The sequence below is a fragment of the Micropterus salmoides genome, unplaced genomic scaffold, assembly GCF_014851395.1.
Source record: "Micropterus salmoides isolate LMB-PRFRI ecotype aquatic unplaced genomic scaffold, ASM1485139v1 Ms_hic_scaffold_20, whole genome shotgun sequence".
NCBI lineage: Eukaryota > Metazoa > Chordata > Actinopteri > Centrarchiformes > Centrarchidae > Micropterus > Micropterus salmoides.
In genome coordinates this window covers 30,691,994-30,714,413 of record NW_024041151.1, presented here as the reverse complement: position 1 = coordinate 30,714,413, position 22,420 = coordinate 30,691,994, and the positions used below count along the sequence as shown (strand labels likewise).

General features: G+C 40.0%; 1 protein-coding gene across 3 annotated transcripts in view; it reads right to left on the bottom strand.

The window, feature by feature from the left end:
- Window positions 1-22,420, bottom strand: part of LOC119914272 (ras-specific guanine nucleotide-releasing factor RalGPS1-like) — a 110,507-nt gene that overhangs the window by 68,440 nt on the left and 19,647 nt on the right. For all 3 annotated transcript variants that reach the window (XM_038733470.1, XM_038733469.1, XM_038733468.1), the window contains exons 3-8: window positions 12,420-12,524; window positions 10,916-10,966; window positions 7,851-7,934; window positions 6,185-6,274; window positions 3,372-3,464; window positions 479-605 (exon numbers count right to left, since the gene is read on the bottom strand). In XM_038733470.1, the coding sequence (XP_038589398.1) occupies window positions 479-605; window positions 3,372-3,464; window positions 6,185-6,274; window positions 7,851-7,934; window positions 10,916-10,966; window positions 12,420-12,524 (550 nt within the window). The remainder of the gene's footprint in view (window positions 1-478; window positions 606-3,371; window positions 3,465-6,184; window positions 6,275-7,850; window positions 7,935-10,915; window positions 10,967-12,419; window positions 12,525-22,420) is intronic.

Below are 22,420 nucleotides of genomic sequence, written 5' to 3'. Positions count from 1 at the left end.
CATGATGCAGTACAATTAACAGAAAGAGAAATGCTTTAAACACCACCTGGACTTGTATGATGGTCCGTGCAGCTAAATAAGCCAGGTTTTTACATGTTTTGAACTGAAATAAGATGGACATCTCTGTAATGGTGCTCTGTAGAAGCACACCTGGAATGTGGTGCAGAAGTGTGTAAATCCTTACAAAGGATATATATGCTGCTTGTATTTTGATATGGCATGTAAATGTAAATGCTCCGTACTTGTATAGCGCCTTTCTAGTCTTTTCGACCACTCAAAGCGCTTTTACACTACATCTGCATTTACCAGTCGTACACATTCATACCCGCTCTACCTCCTGAGCCACAGCCGCTGTACATGGTGTTTTTGATGAAGCCCCTATCTGAATGACTAGAATTCAGACTAGTCAGGTGAGATGTTGAGGGGCTTGGAAACCACCGACTTTAAAAGGATCAGGGTGAGTGGATGGAGGACTTACCAAGGTAAGGAATACAGGGCACCATCTTCAGGGAGCGGATGTATTCTCTCATGCAGGTGTAGTTCTCTTCCTTGGATGTCAGATAGTTGAGCTTCTCAAATGTGGCCTTGTCTTTCCGACTGATCAACTACATCAGAAGAAAAATGACACAAATTAGAGTTCTCCTCCTCCTCCTTCATTCAGGAACTATGGCAGACACACAAAACCCATAAAAATACACTGTTAAAGATCTGACTGTTGGAGCTAAAGGATCATTCATAATGGAATATATTAAACAATAATTTCTCTGCCAACATATCTCAGTGGTGTTCTCCCTTTATAAGTTAAGTTCTTCTTGTTCTCATATACAGAGGTGGAAAGTAATTATAATTACTTGTGTTACTGTAATTGAGTAGTTTTTTTGTGTACTTGCACTTTAAGTTGTTTTCATAATCTGTAATTTTACTTTTACTTAAGTATGTTTTGTGTGAAGTATTGTGCTTCGCTACATTTTAAATCGTAGTTCACAGTTTAGTAACTATAAAAAGTGCATGACATTGCTAATGTTGGTTGGCACTAGCAACCGGCTGGTAACTAGTTAATTTTAGGCCTATGTTAATTAAAAATTAATTATGCTAACACTTATGATACCCCATTACAAGAACCACCTGTTTGAATGTAGGGATATGACTTTAAATACAGTCCTGTGTTTCCCATTTTCCCAGTCCAGTGTGGCCTGCCATAGTCTCATAATGAAGCAGAAACATTCCCAAAAATTGTTTTTCACCATTGCTTTGGCAAAGTATCTGTAAAACGAACTAAAATCAAAAGTGCAATATGGTTTTTTGCCTTTATCAAATCAAATCAAAGACAAATCAAATCAAATCAAAGACTGCTATTCAATTAAACAGGCTAAGTATAAATAACATATTAAAAAAGTAACTAGGTAACGTTTACTCTGAGAAAATTTTAAAAAGTGAAGTAAAGTTAGTGGTGTAAAAATCTACTCAAGTTCATTAATGTAACAGTACTTTTACTTAAGTACAATATTTTAGTACTGAGGTAGACTGATGCTGTGCAGTAATGTAGTAAATGTATGTAGTGAGAACCCGATATGAACAGGTAGGTTTGTACAGATAAAAGAATATACACAGGTATGCAGATACATATAGTACACATACATGTATACAAGAATTCTAAAAATTAAATCAACAAAATGTGTGATGGGTTAGTACTGCCCCTCTGTTTACAAGGCACCATATGAATACTGTATGACAGTATGCGCCGTACATTAGTGTGTCGTGTCAGCCAGAAACATGTGGATTTGGTCAAACATTGCAAAAAAACATCCCAGACCACCTAAAAGAGACTCCCAGGAGCACTGTAAATAATGTGTATTGCTGACTAAATAAGACACTTGTACAATACCACTGACTAAGACACCCACAGCTGATTGATGGATTTAGCTCTCAAAAAATTGGTCGGTCAATCTAGTATGAGAGAATTAATCAGCAACTATTACGATAATTGATTTAGGTAAAAACGTATTGGTCTTATAAAATAATACATGGAATATTTTGGGGTTTTGAAGTGTTGCCAAGACAAAACAAGAAATGCGGAGACATCTTTGGCACTTAGAAATTCTGACGGGCAAGTTTAACTGTTTTCTGTAAACAATCATTTTATCAAGCAACAAACTGGCAGGATAATCCAAAATGAAAATATTTTTTAGTTTCTGCACTAGTGGAATATAGTTCTACTTTAATTTTTTAGAAATCAATAATCCAAGTGAATCAGCTTAATAGTTTTGAATCAGAAAAGTCAGAAGGCTCTGAAAACTACATATTCAGATGTCTCCACATAGTTGATTTAAGTTGGCAACCCTGCAACCTCTCTTCTTGCTAAATCTGTAATATGAGATTTTAAAAGCTTTCCTGCTTTTTGCTGATACAGTTTCCCTCTGTACTAAACATACAGAGTATTTCTCCTCGTGTCTGGCGCTGATGCACCCACTTTTCATGGTCTTATATCCAGCACTGTAAAATAAGGATTCACGTCCAAATATTAAAACCAGGACCAAACAGTTTGCACCGTGTTGGAGGGGAAGAGAAATTGATTACTCATAAACAGGTGATGTGTAACTAATCACACCCAGAATGGGTGTTTGAATGATGATGAATCTTGTTTTACTATCTGTGATAGTAAAACAAGATTTTGAGTGGACAGCCAAGCACCATTTGCTATCTCTATTTTCTATTTTAAGATCTGATCCCACTAAAACCTCCAGCACAGTTTTCAGATCTGTCCAGTAGAATATGATGATAAACTAAACACTGAGGTCTCGGAGAGCAAACAGGGAGCTTTTGGAATCCATGATCATTCTAATATTATATACAAGTCTGGAAAGTTTAAACAAAGAAATAATTCAAAAAAAACATTTTGCTTGAATCTTGCTCAGAAAAGTCAGGTCTAGTATAGGTCTGTGGTTTAAGGTCAGGTTACCTGAGCGGAGCACAATGGATCCTAACAAAGAATCAGTTTTCAGGTTAGGTTTCAGCTGTTTGGTTAGTTTCAAATGTTAGTTATTAACAAACTGCAACAACAGTCTGTGTTTGTGCGTGTGTTGTATGTTTGGGCAAGGGCAGTCATGCCCCACCCACTGTTCAAAATCCACACACTTGATCTGAAGAACCACTGAACATACTGCATACAAATCTGTCCCCGAGACTTTCTCTTTTTTAAATACACTGCACTTTCAATTAGTATCACTGTAGAAAAGTAAGAAATGTAGTCATTATAATTCAGGTTCAAGTTCAAATAATGTTCATTAGGGCAATTAGTTAGGAGCAGCCAGTAACAGATATTGATGGTTTGCTGATGCAAATAGAAGCAGTGAATGAAACTGATGTCATACCGCCCAGGTTTTGCTGAGTCTGAAGATGGGGGCGCTCTGCAGGGCAGACACCACCGACACCAGAGAATGAAGATTGTTCAACTCCAACAGTTTCTGGGAACAAACACAGATATTTTATTATTTTTTGGCAATTATATTTTATTTTTAACACGGAATGTACTATATTACCATAGGTTAATAACTTCACACTCTGTTTGAACTGTGAATAATGCACTTGTAATTCCTTCGGATTTCAATTAAAAACAATGGGCAAGGCGCATCTATGACCTAGGGGTTAAGATGTTGACCGAATCGCAACATCCTCAGTTTGAATCAGGTTATGGTCCTCTTTTAATATCTTTATATAATAGACTATTTCTGTCTTCTTATATATTTGTATACCGTTCTGTATACTTCTTTGTGTCCCATGTACACTTTATTCCTCTTTTTGAAATAAAGATTTAAGGAGGAAAAACAAATTCTGATTATTCCAACAGCACATGAATGCACAATCAGTAACAGCTCACCCCTCCCTTTACAAACTCAGGGGAGAATCTACGGTGGCCGACACGCTCTGTTGGCTCTTGCTAAACAATACGTGTGGTCCAAATTTGTAAAATTTCATTTCTTACTTCTTATGAACCAGATGACTACTACTACAGCTTCTGCTTGTTTTTCATACGTATTCAACATAGTCACAACTGTAGAGCAATTTGTCTATTTGGGCTACTGTAGAAACATGGCATCGCAACATGGTGAGGAGGAATAAGAAGACCCGCGGTGTATGTAGATAGAAATGTCTCATTCTAAGGTAATAAAAACATAATGGTTCATTATGTAAGGTCTTTATATGCCACTGAAAACATAGTTATGGATCTTATATTGCATTTCTGTAAATAAATCCTCTTAAATATTACACACTGAACCTTTAAAGCATAAAACTGGCATTACTCTGTATTTTTTTCTTGTCAACAAATCCCATGTGCAGACCCAAACCAACAACAAATGTATTCCACTAATAAGTGCTGTGTGTTAGTGGATATACTGTATCTTTGTAACAGAATCCATTACTAAATACACTTGCTTCAAGTAAATACACTCACTGGCCACTTTATTCGGTACACCTAGCTAGAACCGGGTTGGACCCCCTTCTGCCTTGATTCTTGGTGGCATACTCTCAACAAGGTGTTGGAAACATTCCTCAGACACTTTGGTCCATATTGACATGATAGCATCACGCAGTTGCTGCAGATGTGTCGGCTGCACATCCATGATGAGAATCTCCCGTCCCACCACACCCCAAAGGGGCTCACTTGGATTGAGATCTGGTGACTGTGGAGGCCGCTGGAGTACAGTGAACTCATGTTCAAGAAACCAGTTTGAGATGATCTGAGCTTTGTGACGTCGTGCATTATCCTGCTGGAAGTAGCCGTCAGCAGATGATACACTGTGTTCAGAAAGGGATGGACATGAAAGTGTGCCTAGAAAATATCCCCCGCACCATTACCCCACCAGCAGCAGCCTGAACCGTTGATACAAGGCAGGATGGATCCATGCTTCCATGTTGTTCACGCCAAACTCTGACCCTACCATCTGAATGTCGCAGCTGAAATCAAGACTCCTCAGACCAGGCAACGTTCTTCCAATCTTCTATTGTCCAGCGTTGGTGAGCCTGTGTGAAACGTAGCCTCAGTTTCACATTCAAAGTCATTTAAATCTCCTTTCTTCCCCATTCTGATGCTCGGTTTAAACTTCTGCAAGTTGTCTTGACCACGTCTACATGCCTAAATGCATTGAGTTGAGTGTATACTTAATTACCATAATGAATACTTTTGAAATAATCTCATATTTCTTTCCTTATTGTACAAATCAGGACACATCCTCCAGTATATGTACGTCTGATTTCAATGACTCTTTCCACACCTCAGTATAGCTGAAGTTCTAATCCATAATTGCAGAGTGATTCCTCATGATGACACATTCTGGGTTTGTGAATAGTTACCATCAGGCACATAGCGTGCTTCAGTAGTTTTATTTCAAAAGTCAATATCATTGCAGTTTGACAAAAAGATTATGTCATGGTTCCATGTTTCCTTTCCATCCCACACACTGACCTCTGGGAAAAACTCCTGCTACTATTCCCTGATCAGACCACAAGAGGAGACACACCATTTTGTTCCTGCCATCAGCATGTCTGCTTTCTCTATCACGCCTCTTATTGTGTAAAAGTACCTGGGTAGCTCCTGTATGCTGCAGCTTCACAGACTATATTGGATTTTATGCTACAATTGCTTTACAAGCAACTGGCAGATACTTATGGAATAAAAATCTTCACTAAAAAACTAACTGTTCAACAGCTGCTGGGTTAGATTTCTGAACACATCTCCATGTCTGACGACAGATTTCCTAATAACACTGAAAATCTTGCCAAACAGCACACCGAGCCTATTGTACTTCATGCAATCAGGCAATCAACAGGTTTTTGTCCTCTGAAAACACATAGTTTAGAATAGTAACAAAATGTTTCAAGAACACAAAAAGACTGTCAATTAAATCAAGTTAGAATTGTTACTTTTTGTTACAAAAAAGTACAAAATCAACTGCAGGAAATCACGATATTTGCATCTCTGACTACAACTAACTGATTAATGGATAGTATGATAATACATGTCAGAGAACAATGCTCAATATCAATCTGAAAACACACTGAACAAACAAGAAGAAGTTAACAAACAGTGGGATCTGGGCAAGGACAACTTGCAAATAACTAAAACATTAAATGTGTCTCATAGTGTTAATAAGACTTTAGCATTTATCCAGTAACTTGAACTCACCTTTGCTATTTTGACAAAGTGGCTCAGTATTTCTGCTCGGATTTTCAGTGTCTGGGCAGTTAAGATTTCTCTCACCAGCCAAAAGCTCACCTGAAAAATAAAAACATACAAAAACATAACACACACACAAGTCTGGGTGTGTGTATGTAACAATAACTCCATTGATTTAGTACTGCACTTTATCAAAGATGGGGACTTCTAGAGGCAGATTTAAAAAAAATTCAAAATGCAAAGCAGCAGAGGCTGAGATATCATGAATTTCAGTCCTTAGTATGGGTCGTGCTGGATTCTATCAAAATGACCCTGTTTACATACTCCGATGTGAAAGTAGTATAGTAGCAGTGAAAGTAATATAGTAATATTACGAGTAACATAACTAGTTACTTTTATCATCCCGTAATAAGTAAAGTAATATTATTACTAGTAACTTATTTCAATTTCTGAGTAACTCGCTCTTACACTGGTTGGGGCTCAAGACTACAAGTTTGAAAAGGACACAATAAGGAGGTGTACAGTTAAAGAGTAGTAATATACCAGACCTCTTTAGCCTGCTCTGCTACATTAGCCGCTACTAGCATAACACACACCAATCTGACCCAGCTATCATCGGTCCGGATGCATTGTGGGTAATGTCGGCACTAGGTCTTGGAAGAAAGATTTTATTGATTATTTTGATATCTTCATTTAATATGTCTTACATATGTATCAAGGAGGGAAAAACTAAAGACTCCCTTCTGTCTTCCTGAGGATTTGATAGATTTTACTCTTTTCCTCCCTTAACTCATACACTATTGCTTTAATACCAATTTAAGGAACAAAATACAATTTATTACCAGTTAAGAATAAAAGAGACATAGAGCTCAACATTATGCTATCAACAACTCAAAGTTTTGAAGGTTGAAAGCCCTTTAAAACAAAATAAGGAGATACAGATATAAGGACATCTGGGGTGGTGATGGCGCAACAGATAAGACTCATGCCAACTCCCCACTGCCACTCCAGAGCCGTGCGACCTCTGACATATAGCAATTGTAAGTCGCTTTGGATAAAAAGTCATTTATTTATACATAAATTAATAAATATAATGTAAATCTGTGCCGATCGGACATCACCTAGGCACTAAAGTAGAAAAAAATGTTGGAAATGTAGTATTCAGAGCATTCTGATCTTTTTGCTAACAGTGATTAATTTTACATACATTGACCTCATTTGAAACTTTGGACATAATAGGTCCCCTTTAATAATACACACAGACTTTTTAAAGGAACAGTCTGCAATATTGCAGCTGCCTATTTATAACTATAATTTGAGTTCTATTCTAATTCGTTCTATGGGTAGGAAGGATTTGTATTATGCGCTAATGAAAAAGCGCTACAAGATAACTGTGATTTGGCGCCTAACAGAAATAGCATCCACTAATTAATTGTTTTTTTTTTTAGGTTGTGACCAATCCGCTGATATTGGCTCACTGGAGCAGCTTTAAGACCAAAATTCTTTATACTCAATAATATTTCAACAAACCGAAAGGTTTTACATTATTAAAACAGTAAGCAAAAGTGAACAGTATTTCACTTGCCTTTATTATTTTATTATTATTTATTATTATTGAGTAATTATTTGAGATGTAGACATAATAGCTTGCCTTAGAAATTCTGCAAGGACATACCTGGTTGAACCTGCGTGTGAATGCGACCACATTGGGGGCCAAACTGTGTTTCTCTTTCCCATTCCATCCACAGCTGGCCAGCTCCTGCCAATGAGAAAATCAAAACACTAAAGACAATACAAAAATATATCACGTGTATTATTTTCTAATATCATAGTCAAATTAATAGTGCAGGAAAGGAAAGAAGAGAAAGACCAAGAGTCCAAACCAGTCTAGCAGCTCTTTGAGGCTGTGTTTAAGAACAGCAATGCTTTGCTAACATGCTAACATCAGCACGCTAACATGGTCATATGAAGCAGGTATACTGTTTACAAAGTTCACCATCTTAATCTACCGTGTTTGCATGCCAACATTTGCTAATTAGCACTAAACACAAAGCTGAGAAAAACAGCTGAGGATTATGAGAATGACATTTGTTTGCAAGTATATGGTCCTAATCAAAATAAAGTTGTCACCTGATGATGGCGCCAAACAAAAACTCACCAATGATATTACAATTCATCCTGAGAGGGACATGAATATATGTCTAAAATTTCATGTCTGTTTAGATTTTATGGCAAACCTTCAGAAAATTGTTGAGATATTCCAGTCTGGACCAAAGCAATAGACCGATCAACAGACATTGCCATCCATAGAGCCATGCCACTAGAATAGCTAAAATGTTTAAAAGGAATCATTAGAATGGATGTGGACATGATCTCATGGTCTGTCCACTATCTTAAGTGACATTGGTACTGTTCTTTTCTCAGAGACAAACTAGAGACAGACTAATAAATAAAACAGCAGGGATAAACAGCGGCCCTTCCACTGAAAATTCCCTTGCCTTTTACTTTGTGCCAATTTAAATTACAATGATTTTTTCCATTCCTTCTAGGATTTGATCCAGTTTGACAGGTCTAAATAAAGGCATTAACAAAGGAACATCCTGCACTGACAGGAAAACCCCCAGAAATCCAAATTTCATCATATACAAGATTACTTTCATTTGGATCAATCCCATGTTCCCATGACTGTTCTGATCTGTTTACTTGTGAGAACAAGGGTGATGTAATTTATCGATATAATGTTCAGATACTGCCTGTACACTGCAGCACTGTTCGGCAGAAAAACAAAACATTTTACATTGTATTGGGGGTTCCCTGCGCCCACTGCATGGGGTGGTTGGTATATCTTCAACAAGGGTCCACAGAAGCCCTCTGACAGGTAAGGGTATAACAATTCACCAAATCTACGGTTCGATTCAGACCTCGATTTATTTCAACTCATATTTTGTGGGGGAGGGACATTATTATTGTCATTCTTATTATTTTCCATCTTAGGTTAATTAAAGTAGTCTGACCTACAGGCATGATCACTCAGTCATGATTGTACTAAAACAGTCACGTGACACATGCACTTGGAAGACAAAGTAGGTTTCAGGTGTAATATTTACAAAATAAATATAGTGTTCTCCACATTTACTTTACCTAGGTATTTTAACAGCTGCCTAACTATATTTGCCAAGTCATTTTAGAATTTTGCAAAGAAACACAGAAAGAGATGTTATCTGGTATTATGGCACAAGACACGGAGGAAATTTCACATTACAGAGAGACAGTGAACGCACCACTGCAGATGACACTCAGTAAAACGTTGTTTTAGATCATCGGGCGCACCTGCTGCGGTGAAAACAAAAATCGCGGGTGAGTTTATTAAATGCGACGACTTTATGAAAGTACTGCTGAAGCACAAAGTGAGCAGAGACATGTACAGGGAGAGAGAGACAGGAAGAGGCGAGATAGCTGCAGTTTTGCAGTGAGAAACTAGATGTGTACCTGTGTGTGTACCTGTGTGTGTGTGTGTGTGTGTGTGTGTGTGTGTATAAAGAGGTTTGCGAGGCTTAATAGCTGTTGAGAGGTTTAGCCATGGACTGACCACTAACACACACACAGGGAAGTTCACTTCCAGCATTTATGAGATAAACCAGAGAAATTTAGATAAAACGGTCAAGTTGAAAAGCATGTTTTTTAATATCCCATGCTGAGAGAGAGAGAGAGAGAGAGCGCAGATACAAGTAGCGACTAAACACTGAAATAAGGTGGAAAATTAACTAGAATAACCAACAATCAGTGCCCTGATGTCTTGATGAAAGACTAATACATGATGCTATGACCCTTCATCACACTAATCGAGTGCCAAATAGCTAGGTACAGGAAGTAATCAAATAATAATTTTTATCAAATAAATCAATAAATTATTATTTTTAAACTATATATAACTATATTAACTATAGCAGTCTTTATGCTTTTTGGGCATCATCAATAATAAAACTTTTTTTTAAAATGATGTTAAAATGCGTAGTTTGAAGTAAACATCAAAGAAAACATTTATACTATCAGTTCCAGTTTCCTGATTCCAGACTCTTAGTCCTCCTACTGAGCTCCTGGAGTATGGGTTGAGATAACTTGCCCTAGATTAAGTGTTGCTCACCACTGACAGGTATTCTATTCAGGAAAAATAAAGTTCATGGCTATGTAGCTGTAATTGCTGACATCTGGAAAAACTGAACTGAACCACACACACCACGGGCTTCATCTTGAATGAATTTCTAATTATGAGTCCCTAATTAATCGACCATCTCTGCCTGGTCCTCTTCACTGCATACATCTGTGTAAAGCATGTGGATGGAAGGAAATCCTTCAGGGTAGAGAAGACTGGAATTTCATTGACTAACAGAGGATAAGAAAGGTTTCCAGTGGAGAGGCATGGCAGCAATAGACGTATTTGAAACAGAAAGGGAACTGCAACTATTCTGAGGGGAGGGGTAGATCTCTGAGGGGTTCCCTGCAAAACACTCACAATTATCCTAGGGCCCATTAACAGATTATTAATAAGATTAGTAAACACTTTTATTACTGTTCCCTTAAGTTCATTTTAAGAACAGTTCATTTAATGGGTTACACCACAGCGGGAATTCTGCCTTTTTTTCCAACAAGAATAAAATGTGAAGTTGGAAGATTTCCCAAGTTATAAGTGGAAATAATGCTCAGGAGACAAACCACTTGGACAACATGGGTCTCTCTTACCTCTGGCTGTATTGCTTTGAAGACTGGTGCATCCATCAGGGTGATTTGGCTCTGAAATAACAAGAAAGAAGTCTACATTACCTTTCAACATGCAATGGTATATACATGGATCCAGTATATACGACATCTGATGGACATTTTGAAACTATGATGGTGGAAGAATACATGGATAGGTCCATAAGTCATAACTGGAAATGACGGATTAGGAATAACTGCTTAAAACATCTGCGTCTGGGCTTCGATGATAAATGAATAGAATGGGCTGCTGTATGTCTGAGGCTGCAGGTTAGTGTTATAGAGTTTCTCTATAAATGCTAGCAATCTTAGTGGAAAGCTGGAACCTGTGCTAAGTGCTGAAACTGCAGTTCCTCTAATCCTCATTAAATCCTGATTTTATAAAAGCTCTGACTTCTGTACTAAAGTCAGATCTCTAATGTCATGGTAACACAACAACCAGTGTGAAGAAATTGTTTAAGTTGCCTACTTAGCCATGGTAGAAGCACAAACATTTAAGACAAACCAAATCAAGTCAGCACAGAATGAAATACTGTAAAATTATCACTGAAATAGCTGTTGACTATACGAGGAGATAACGAAATAATTGCTCTAAAGAGAGAAAAGTAGCAAAGCTGGACCTAAAAAAAAAGTTAAGTGTCCTTTCTCTCAACTCTCCAGTCTTCTATTCTCCTGCCTCAGGTAAATGTGCAGAACGCCATCTTTTACCCTCAGCCAAATTCAATCGATCGTGCCCCTTACCCTGTAGAGTGCCTCCTTGGACAGTAGATCTGAACTAAAACCAAAACACTGAGCTAAAAAGGAGGCGAAAAAGCTCTGCAGCCCAGCAGAGTTGATGAGAACTCTGTATGCAGTAAACAGACCGTCGGCCATCGTGGGACCTCCTGGCTGTCAGTGCCTCATTCAGCCGCTGATCTGGATCTTTGTCCCCAGGAGATTCCACCTCTCCCCTTCTCTCTCTAGTTTGCATTTTCTCATGGCTCTCTCTCTATGTGAATGTTGTTTTCCTCTATCTAAATCCTCTATCCTTTTGTGTTTGTGTGGCCTGTCCTCTGTCCAGGTCGCCATGGTGGTGTGGCTCAGATCCCATCTGTGGGTGACACCTGAAGCTGCTCTATTGAATCCATCCTCTTCCCTTATGTTTTAATGTACATTTTGTGATCAGAATTGTGTATTGTCATGAATGACTTTCTGTTGTGAATCTATTTGTACACACGACATCTGTGTAATGTCCGTTCATTCTGGGAGAGGGATCCCTTCTTGCTTGGGTTTTTTTTTCGAGGTTTTTTTTTTCCTTATTCGAATTGAGGGCCTCAGGACAGAGGAAGATCAAGAGGAAGATCAAGTTTAACTGACTTGATGTTCTACTGTGATGATTAAGTGTTCCCTTCATTTTTTTGAGCAGTGTAGGATGCTTGGGTCTTTCAGGTAAGACCTGATCTGTCTTTTATACTGCACAAATGTTGAGTGACAACTGAAGTATACTCACAGCAAACTCCTCAGGAGTCACCTTCAGCACATCGAAGACGACTGCATCGTAGCTCTTGGCGTAGTCCACACAAGGTCCATCCAGAGAATCAGAGCTGCTGCTGGCCTGAGAGACAGAAATTAAACTATCATAGTAAGTGCTCCATACCTGCGTAACTACAACCTTTGTCAGATTGCTCAAAAATTTTATTTGGACATTTATGATTTTAAAAGGTAAGAATAATTCCTGGTGATTTTGGTAACCTGCAGGCATCTCTTCTGTCTAGTGCAACATTTACATAAAATGTTTCATTGACAATCAGTTTGGAATGATTTTCAGAGATAAAGTTGTGGATACCTTCCCCTGATGATGAATCCTACTGTTCTGATATCTATTTCTATATATGATGACTCCCTGGCCTCTAGCACAAACGTTCCCTGTGGAGTTTTGAGCATTAACACTTTGGAGCAGTGTCTTGAGTGGGTTTCCATTTTGATTGTTCTCGTGCATGGCACAAGAACACACAGGCACGTATGAGTATGCACAAGCATTTGCATGATGCGATACACACTCCAGCTAATGGTCTCACACTATTCCAGTGATAAATAGGTGGCGGCAGCATGTCAAAAACACATTAATGTGTCAGTAAAGGCAGTAAAGAAGATGAATGCTAATTAAAGCTGCAAGCAGCATTAGGCGGGCCCTTACACCTGAAGCACGGGCCGTGCCAGAGGTGACACAGCTCTGCCGACGCGGCTCTGAATTTGACACGTGCTTTGGACACTGCACGAAGGACTGTCCCCTATGTGGCGCTAGAGGAGTACTTGGTAACTATACTTTATGTCCTGGGTATGTCAAGTGAAGAACACATCGTGAAAATTTTATTTAAAATCGCATGAAAAGGGTCACATTGAGTTTACTTCTTGTTGCCAGTAGGTGATGCTACAACTATAACTGAATTTTGGCATGTAGATGTGTTCGGGGCGGGACCATAATCAAGCACATAAAGTTTGGTACATATTTGAGTATGTACAGTGAAGTTACGTTTCAGGGCAAAACATGACTTCATCAATGTGTTAAGGATTTTCTGAGATAGTTTTGAAGATATGGCCGAACTGTTATAGGTTGTTCATCACAGCATATAAATAGTCAGTTGCGCTATGACTATGAGCAAATATTAGCATGTAGATGTGTTCAGAGCAGGACTCTTCAAACATGTAAAGTTTGGTGCTGATATGAGCATGTACACTGAAGTTACAACAACTTCCTGTTTCGTAGCGCCTTTCCCCAAAAATTCATAGTTTTTACAACTTTATATGGAGTTAATTTTGTTTCAATATTATTTGTGTGAACAAATGAGCGATCCGTGTGTAAATGTGTAATACAATGAACACAAAATGAAGATTTCTAAACTCACAACAATATTTTGCAAATATAAAACAGATCTGCAAATACACAAATAAATTTAAAAAATATCTGTGAATATATTAAATCATTTACAAATAAATTATTATCTTCCTACCATTTACAACTTTCGAGCAGGCATTTGTGAGTCCCGCTTGTATTTGTGGATCTCATTTCTTCACACTCAGAGTTTTGAAACAAACTTTTGGCCGGTGTTTTTATATGTCTGGACATGCTACATGTAACACAGAAAGTTTGTAAACATTGGTGAAACTTGATTTACTCACACAATTGTTAGACCTCAAGGATCAACCAATGTGTTTTGGTGAGAAACAACTTGTAAACAAAATGTTTTGTTTGTTTACAAGAAAACTCCACAGGGCTCCTTTAATAAGTCAAATACAGGCAGGAAAGGACAATGACAGGGACAAAGACAAAGATACTGGATACTCCAAAGACTAAAAAGGCACATGCAGTACGATCCAAAATGCAAATACTCAAACCATTAGGAATGTGGTTATGCCACAACAGCAGACACTTAAAAATAAAAATAACTTGCATAATGTGATTCACTGGATTTTTATAGCGAATCAAAGATTCCACCAAGTAAGAAGAGATGCTTTTTTCCTGGCATATTACCCATTTCAAATTATGATAATATGGTATAAATGCCTCTGATGATTCCCCTCGCCTGTTACTTAGCCTTGATTCCATATGCTTTGAATGTTGACTTTTTATCCTTCCAAGGTTAATAAGGTTCAGCTGTGGCATTTTAATCAACAAAACCAAATGGAAAGTTGTTTTAATAAAATATTACTTGGAAAAAGAGAACAATAGGCATACAAGAAGGCTTGTGCACAAGTCATTTTTAGCAGCGTTACTGCCCAACACCGGGAATCAACAAAGACGCTACAATAAAGATGTGCTGGATTAGCATTTTCAGACTGTACACTTTATTTCTCTTTTTGCAATCAAGATTTAAGGAGGGAAAAAAAATTATTATTCCGACACCACATAAATGCAGTCAGTGCTCACCCCTCCCTTTCTAAGCGCCTAGGAGAACCTACTTGTGCTAAATAATACGTGTGGTTCTCCATTTGTCCAAATGTCTCTTCTTGTCTTACTTCTAATAAACCAGACAACTACTACTAACACTTCTTCTTCTTCATTGACCAAAGTGACAAAACGTGCTCTGTAGTCATTTATCCATTCGGGCTAGTTGCTCTAACTGTAGAAACATGGTGGAGCAACATGGCAACGGCCATGTAAGAGGACCCATAGCGTATTTAGATAGGGATGGGACTCGATACTGACGTGACGACGCTGTGTCGAGATTCCGAAGCACAGACATTTCGAAACACTGCTCCAAAGCGTGGTTCAAAACATCAATGTCACATGACAGTGGTGAAGCGAGTCTTATTTAAGTTTCACCCCTGTTTCGACAGGTGGCGCACCTGCAGCTTCACAATAGGTGCGTTTGACTTCACGCGGCGCTGCGCAGAGCTGACTTAACGTGATGCATGCTGGACTTAAAATATGGCATGCTGGTTAGAAATTGTGTCCGACTTTTGCTGGTGCTTCAAAACGTCACCATGTCACATGACATTAAAACCTCGCGGGAGCAAGGCAGCTGCAGGCGCCGCAGTTGCTTTTCCCCGGCTGCACCAACTTGGAACCACACTTTTGCCTGGTCGAGATCACTGATCTCAGCTAAGCTCACGCAGGTAGAATGTGTAGAATGTCACCTGCAGTTCACGTTAGACTATCAAGTCGGCGAAAGTCAGCCGCCGTCATCTCGAACGCACCTACTGATTCACAATGTTTGAAACTCCCAGAATGCTTAAAAGGTCAAGCAAACACATCCCAACTTTGTGGGTTTTTGTGAGAGGAGAAAGATTTTGAGAGATAGCGACATACATAGTGATTGCGATTTCAGAGATAGTTCGGCAGATATTAGCATATTAATTGATAGGCTAGTAAGAGACAGATATAGTAACATTTATAGCGATATCGAGGATAATTTAGTGACATATAGAGAGATAGTGATAGAGACAGATAGCTAACACTAGATAGGTGTGTAGCTAGATAGATAAGTGTAGATTAAGATGGAGAATGCACGCAAGAGATCCCGTTCTCTGGTGTGGGAACATTAATATTTGGAAACCCCAAATAAAGTGAGGTGTATGATTTGTAATAGGCAACTTGCCTACTGCAACAATACAGCCTCCATGATACGCCATTTGAGGTGTATTCATCCTACCATTTTAGAGGGTGGTAAAATTCCCCCTGTACACTGGCCTGCTGCTGCTGGGCCATCTAAACAAGGTATGCATTGTTTGAAAGATAATTCAGATGAAATCCCTCACTGAGAAAGTTGTCAGTTTTAAAAATGTTGACCTGGTAATGCATCTACAATATAATGTCCAAATCACAACGACAACAACACTTTAAATATTTGAATAATACAATAGGCTACAACTGATGGCTAAAATGGGCCTTGTATTGAATCAAAATGTTTTATAGGCTACCTGTTAAAAGCAACAAACAGTAACTTCCCCGTAGTTTTTAGTGTTTTATATAATAGATATTGTAGTTAACATAATTATTTTGAATTGTGACACACACTGAGCAGAACTGAGCTAATTTTTTTCATTGTATTTGGCCTATGCTGTTGTACATCCAGCTAACAAATAATGGCCTATTTGGCCTAATAATCTAAAGCACTAGGCACTATTTCAAGCTAGATTTGCTCAGTTTCAATAATTTTATCAAGTAGGTTTTATTATCTTTTTAAAGGCAGACAGAGAGAGCTGGATGAAGCTTTGGTGAATACGGTGGTGAAGGACCTACAGCCCTTCACTATTGTGGAGAATGAAGGCTTCAGGGCCTTTGTCAGAAAGATGGACCCCAACTACATCCTCCCCTCTAGGAAGGCACTGAAGGAAATGGTCAGTGAGAAGTACAAACACTGCCAAGGAGCAAGCCAAGGCTGACCTACAGAAGGTTGATTTTGTCAGTCTTGCGGCTGACATGTGGTCATCCATTCATATGGATGGGTACCTTGGAGTTACTTGCCATTACATAACACAAGAAGCAAAGATGACAACTGTGGTACTTGGAGTCACCAAGTTCCACCAGTCCCACACAGCCCAGCATATAATGGAGGCGAAAAGTGTGCTCATGGCTGAGTGGGGAATAACCTCAAAGGTTCAACGCCTTGTGACTGATAATGCAGCAAAAAGTCTTAAGTGCCCAGCTCCTGAACCTACGCCATGTTCCACGTTTTGCCCACACTCTAAATCTTATTGTGAAGCGGGCCAGTGATCAAACACCAGTACTTCATGAAATTTGCAACAAGGCAAGGAAAGTAGTTGGATTATTCTGATCAAGCTGCAAAGACAAACTTGTGGAGATGCAGGGACTGATGGGCAGACCAACACTGAAACTCACACAAGACGTGGAGACTAGATGGAACAGCACATCTGACATGCTGCAACGCCTAAATGAACAACGTGAGCCAGCGGCTGCTGCACTTGCCAACCTGAACAGTGACACTGTTCCTCTTACAAGCCTGGAATATGAGGTGATTACTGAGTGCTTAACACTCCTCCAACCTTTCAAGCTAGCAACGACAGAAATGTCAGAGGAACAGAGAGTGTCGACATCCAAAATGATACCACTTTACAGGATGTTGCAGCGCAATCTCACAGAGAAGATGAAACATGCAACACGAGAGCCAGCTGCACAATTGGGTAGGCTGCAATGACCACAATGCTTCTGTAATTGACCAAAAATGTCATATTATGTTAATCAGATACAAGATGGCGCTGAGTATAGCTGCCTCGGTGTTAGGTGTGCTTTGTTTTGTTTTTGTATGTTAATTCAGTTTTCGGCTGTGATTCCCGGCGCTCTTTCACCAGGGAGGAGCTCATGAACATCAGGGGAACTTCTCCAGCGGATTTAATTCCCACTTTTCTTGAGTCATCAGTGGAATTATTGGACATTTTCATGAAGGGCTGTCGTTCGCGCCGCAGGAGAGGGAAAAGAGCCGGGTCACTTGTGCGTCAATATTTCTCTCCAACGTGCGCTCACTGTGCAACAAACTGACCAACTTCAGCTTCTGGTGGGGAAAAACAGAGACTCTTATTCATCTTCTGTTCTGTGCTTCACGGAGACGTGGCTGTCTGAACTGATACCGGACTCCACGCTGCAGCTGGCTGGCTTCCAACTGCACAGAGCGGACCGCGACACAGAACTGTCCAGCAAAACAAAAGGTGGAGGTGTCTGTTTATATTAACAATGGCTGGTGTAGCAACGTGACAGTGATTCAGCAGCATTGTTCTCCTAATCTGGAATTTCTTATCATTAACTGTAAACCGTTACTCCCCCCATGAGTTTGCTTCATTCACTCTGGTCGGTGTTTACATCTCGCTGCATGCCAATGTTCAGGACGCACAGCACTTGCTGGCCGACCGGATACTGTGTGTGGAGCAGACAAATCCGGACTCCCTTGTTATTGTTCTCGGTGACTTTAACAGGGGAAATCTCAGCCAAGAACTCCCCAAATACAGACAGTTTATAAAGTGTCCAACCAGAGAAGGGAACTTTGGATCACTGCTACACCACAGTTAGCAGTGCCTATCACGCCGTCACACGCGCTCCACTGGGACCCTCTGATCACGTGATGGTACATCGGATTCCTGCTTACAGGCAAAAACTAAAGCTCTATAAACCTGTAGTGAGGACATCAAAGAAGTGGACTAGTGAAGCTGTTGAGGACCTCCAGGTGTGTTTGGACTGTACTGACTGGGATGTTTTCAGGACTGCTACCAACAATCTGTTTACAGAGGCTGTGACGTCCTACATCAGCTTCTGTGAGGACAGCTGCATTCCAACATGGACCAGGGTGAGTTATAACAATGACAAACCCTGGTTCACAGCTAAACTCAGATGGCTAAGGTTGGAAAAGGAGGAGGCATTTAGGAGTGGTGACAGGGCCGGGTGCAGGGCGTTAAAGTACAGGTTTAGCAGGGAGGTGCGAGAAGCTAAACGACTGTACTCCGAGAGACTAAAGAACCAGTTCTCTGCAAACAACGCCACTTCTGTCTGAAGGGGGTTCAGACAGATCACAAACTATAAACCCAGCTCCCAGCTGGGCACCATCATTGCCCCAAAGAATGGGGTGGGAGGAGTCAGCTGCAGACACAAACTGTGAAGGCTGCGGGCCATCTGGACCAAAACCTCTCGCCACAAAAACAGTTTCTTCGTGTCTGCAGCTAGCCTCATTAACAAGGCCCGGGGCCCCCACTGACACTCCCCCCTTGCAAATGATACAAATGTCTCTGCACATGTAAATACTGTTTCATTTCATGTCGGGCACAGACCTGGCACATCGCACATATTTGTTGTTTATTGTTGATCTTTGTTGTTTATATATTTATATGTACACAATATTCTCTTCCGTTGCGTTACTTCTGCACGGCACAGACCCAGAATAATGCACATATATATCTGCAACATTGTTCTTCCATTCCATATTTATATATTTCTACATTTATTTATGTTGACTGTATGTTTGTCTACGTGTAGCACCTTATCACCACAGCAAATTCCTCGTATGTGTAAAACACTACTTGGCAATAAAGCTCCTGATTCTGATCAATTTAATTAAAATGTCATGATTTGCTCCCGTTGTGTACTTTAGGCTCGTACCTGAAGGATGGCCTGCACTCCAGATGTGGGACTTACAAATCATTCCGAGTATTGGCCCTGTCAACACTGCTGGATCCAAGATTAAATAATCTGGCATTTGGAAATCAAGTCAAAGTCCACGAAGCTGAGAAGAACTTAACAATGGAGTGTGTTGCGTTAATGCGTTCATTAACAACTACCATAACAACACCTGATGATGAGCAATTTCAGTCTATATTTTATTGTATGTATGTATTGTAAGAATAATGTAAGTAGGCTAATGCCTTAGACATATCTATGCTGCATAACTAACTTCAATTTCCATTAAATCAGAGCCACAGCCATCAAGTTCCTCAGGCCCACCACCACCATCTGCTGCAGGAGCAGCAACAACGGCAACCACAGCAAACTACACAGACAGTTTGTGAGAACTTTGACAGCCGTGTCACTGAGACACATCATATTTACAGTGCAACTGCTGATGCCACTGTAGAAGTAAAAATTTTATGGTTTTGTTCCAAGGACAAACGATGCTTTGATGTATTGGCAGGAGAGACATGCTGTGTATCCGCACCTGTATGTGATGGCAAAATAATACTTATACATGCCAGCAACAAGTGTTCCGTGTGAACAAATTTTTTCCAAGGCTGGGGATGTCATTTGTAAAAAAAGAAACAGACTCAGCCCTAAAACAGCCGAAATTTCTGAATAAAAATCTTGAAATATAAAAAATGTTAGCATTGTTGTTAATCTTTAATTTATAATAATTCTTGAAATAACCATGACGCAACAAAACAAATGTTTTTATTTAAACACATTGTTCATTGCAATCACAATTTGCCGTCTGACGATCTGAAAGCGTTTCTTTGTTTAATGGTGATTTCCCCCGAAATCCTATGGGTTTTGTATTGATAAGACATTTGGAATTTGTATATGCTTGTCAGTCATTGTTTTACTGAAACCACTATAAAGATGTGACAATATCAAAAGTAACCAGTAGGTGTCACAGTGAAGAGAAGTGTCGAATTGGTTCGAAGCCTCGACACAAATCCGGCACAATTGGTTACTGTTGCTAAGTCCAACAAACTGTCGGCGCTGCCACTGTCTTTTACTGCACTCTCCGGAGAAATATTGTCAAATTTGTTGGAAAAAGCGATCTCAGAAATAAGCAGACAGTTTTGTCGTTGCATTTTGAAGGTTGTATTCAGGCTGTCAAACTGACTCAAACGAACGTGAAAAAAATTAAAGAAACTAAAGCCTACTACTCACACAAGTGAACCTTAAATAAATCTTACTTGTCCTTTCAACCTCTCTGGGTAGGAACTGTAACTATTACAAGTGCCCCAGGAACAGCGTTTGACCATATCTTAGAAAAATACATCCAAAAAAGCTAGAAAACGACTCTTTTTGCATGTGAGTCAACGAAGCGCATGTTGGACCTCAGTTAGATCGAGTCCTATACTGCACTGTGTGGCCAGTTGTGTATTCGGGGCGTGGCTTAGCGAAGGGTTAATTGAAGAGTGGAGATATAGCTGGCTATGTGAGACTAGGCCTCTCTGATTAATGTACTAAAATACAACTTTATAATTGTATTCACTGGTTTTGGTGAAACTGGATTAGATTTTATGGAGAAATTATTTTCCCTCTTGTGGTGATTTACAGAGTTTGTTACCAGTTACTTTAGAGGCTAACACTGCTAACAGTAGCTGCCGCAAGCTAGTTAGCTCAGTTAGCTGTGCAGCTAGCTGTCCTATCAGCTGATTCTGCCCGGAATGGAAGCTGGTGTTTACAGGTGTTTAGTACACGAGCTTTGGACTGCTGGATTACTCAGTTACAGTTAGTAGCCGCTAGCTGTTACTGTAGCATTAGCAACATGTAAAGCTATCTGTCATCAGGAAACTTCATAACTTACGGAGTTGAGGCAGAGCAGCCAGAGGACATCAGAGGGAAAACCACTAAATCTTTCTTTCATAAACGTAAAAGCACTTTATGAGAGACATACTGAACAACCTCCATCTCTAGCGCAGTGGAACAACAGCTTGGTGTTGTGTTGGACGGTGGGGCTGAGAGCACTGTGTTCAGTACGTGTTCCGTTGGCGAGACCATCTACTGTGCTGAAGGGCTGGAGGAGGTCCAATCCTAAACAGATCCCTCCATGTCAATAAGGGAGGCAAATTGTGTAAAATTGTCAAACTGTGTTTACTGAAAGACTGAGCAGGAGAAAAGGAGAGAGTTTTTTTTCTCTCATAGTCTGGGAGTCTTTAGACACACATATTTTGATTGAAAAGACATGGAAAAGTGGATTTCATATAATATGGGACCTTGAAGTTTCCTTAAGAAATACAAAGCTTGTGTACATAAGCACACGGTGTGTGCCTTGATCTGTCCAAAGAAGATGAGGGGCGATAAGGGCGCTAAAGATAGTGGTTGCTGCCACACGGACCACTGGTCGCTACCACTAAGGGCGCTAAAGATAGTGGTTGCTGCCACACGGACCACTGGTCGCTACCACTAAGGGCGCTAAAGATAGTGGTTGCTGCCACACGGACCACTGGTCGCTACCACTAAGGGCGCTAAAGATAGTGGTTGCTGCCACACGGACCACTGGTCGCTACCACTAAGGGCGCTAAAGATAGTGGTTGCTGCCACACGGACCACTGGTCGCTACCACTAAGGGCGCTAAAGATAGTGGTTGCTGCCACACGGACCACTGGTCGCTACCACTAAGGGCGCTAAAGATAGTGGTTGCTGCCACACGGACCACTGGTCGCTACCACTAAGGGCGCTAAAGATAGTGGTTGCTGCCACACGGACCACTGGTCGCTACCACTAAGGGCGCTAAAGATGGTGGTTGCTGCCACACGGACCACTGGTCGCTACCACTAAGGGCGCTAAAGATGGTGGTTGCTGCCACACGGACCACTGGT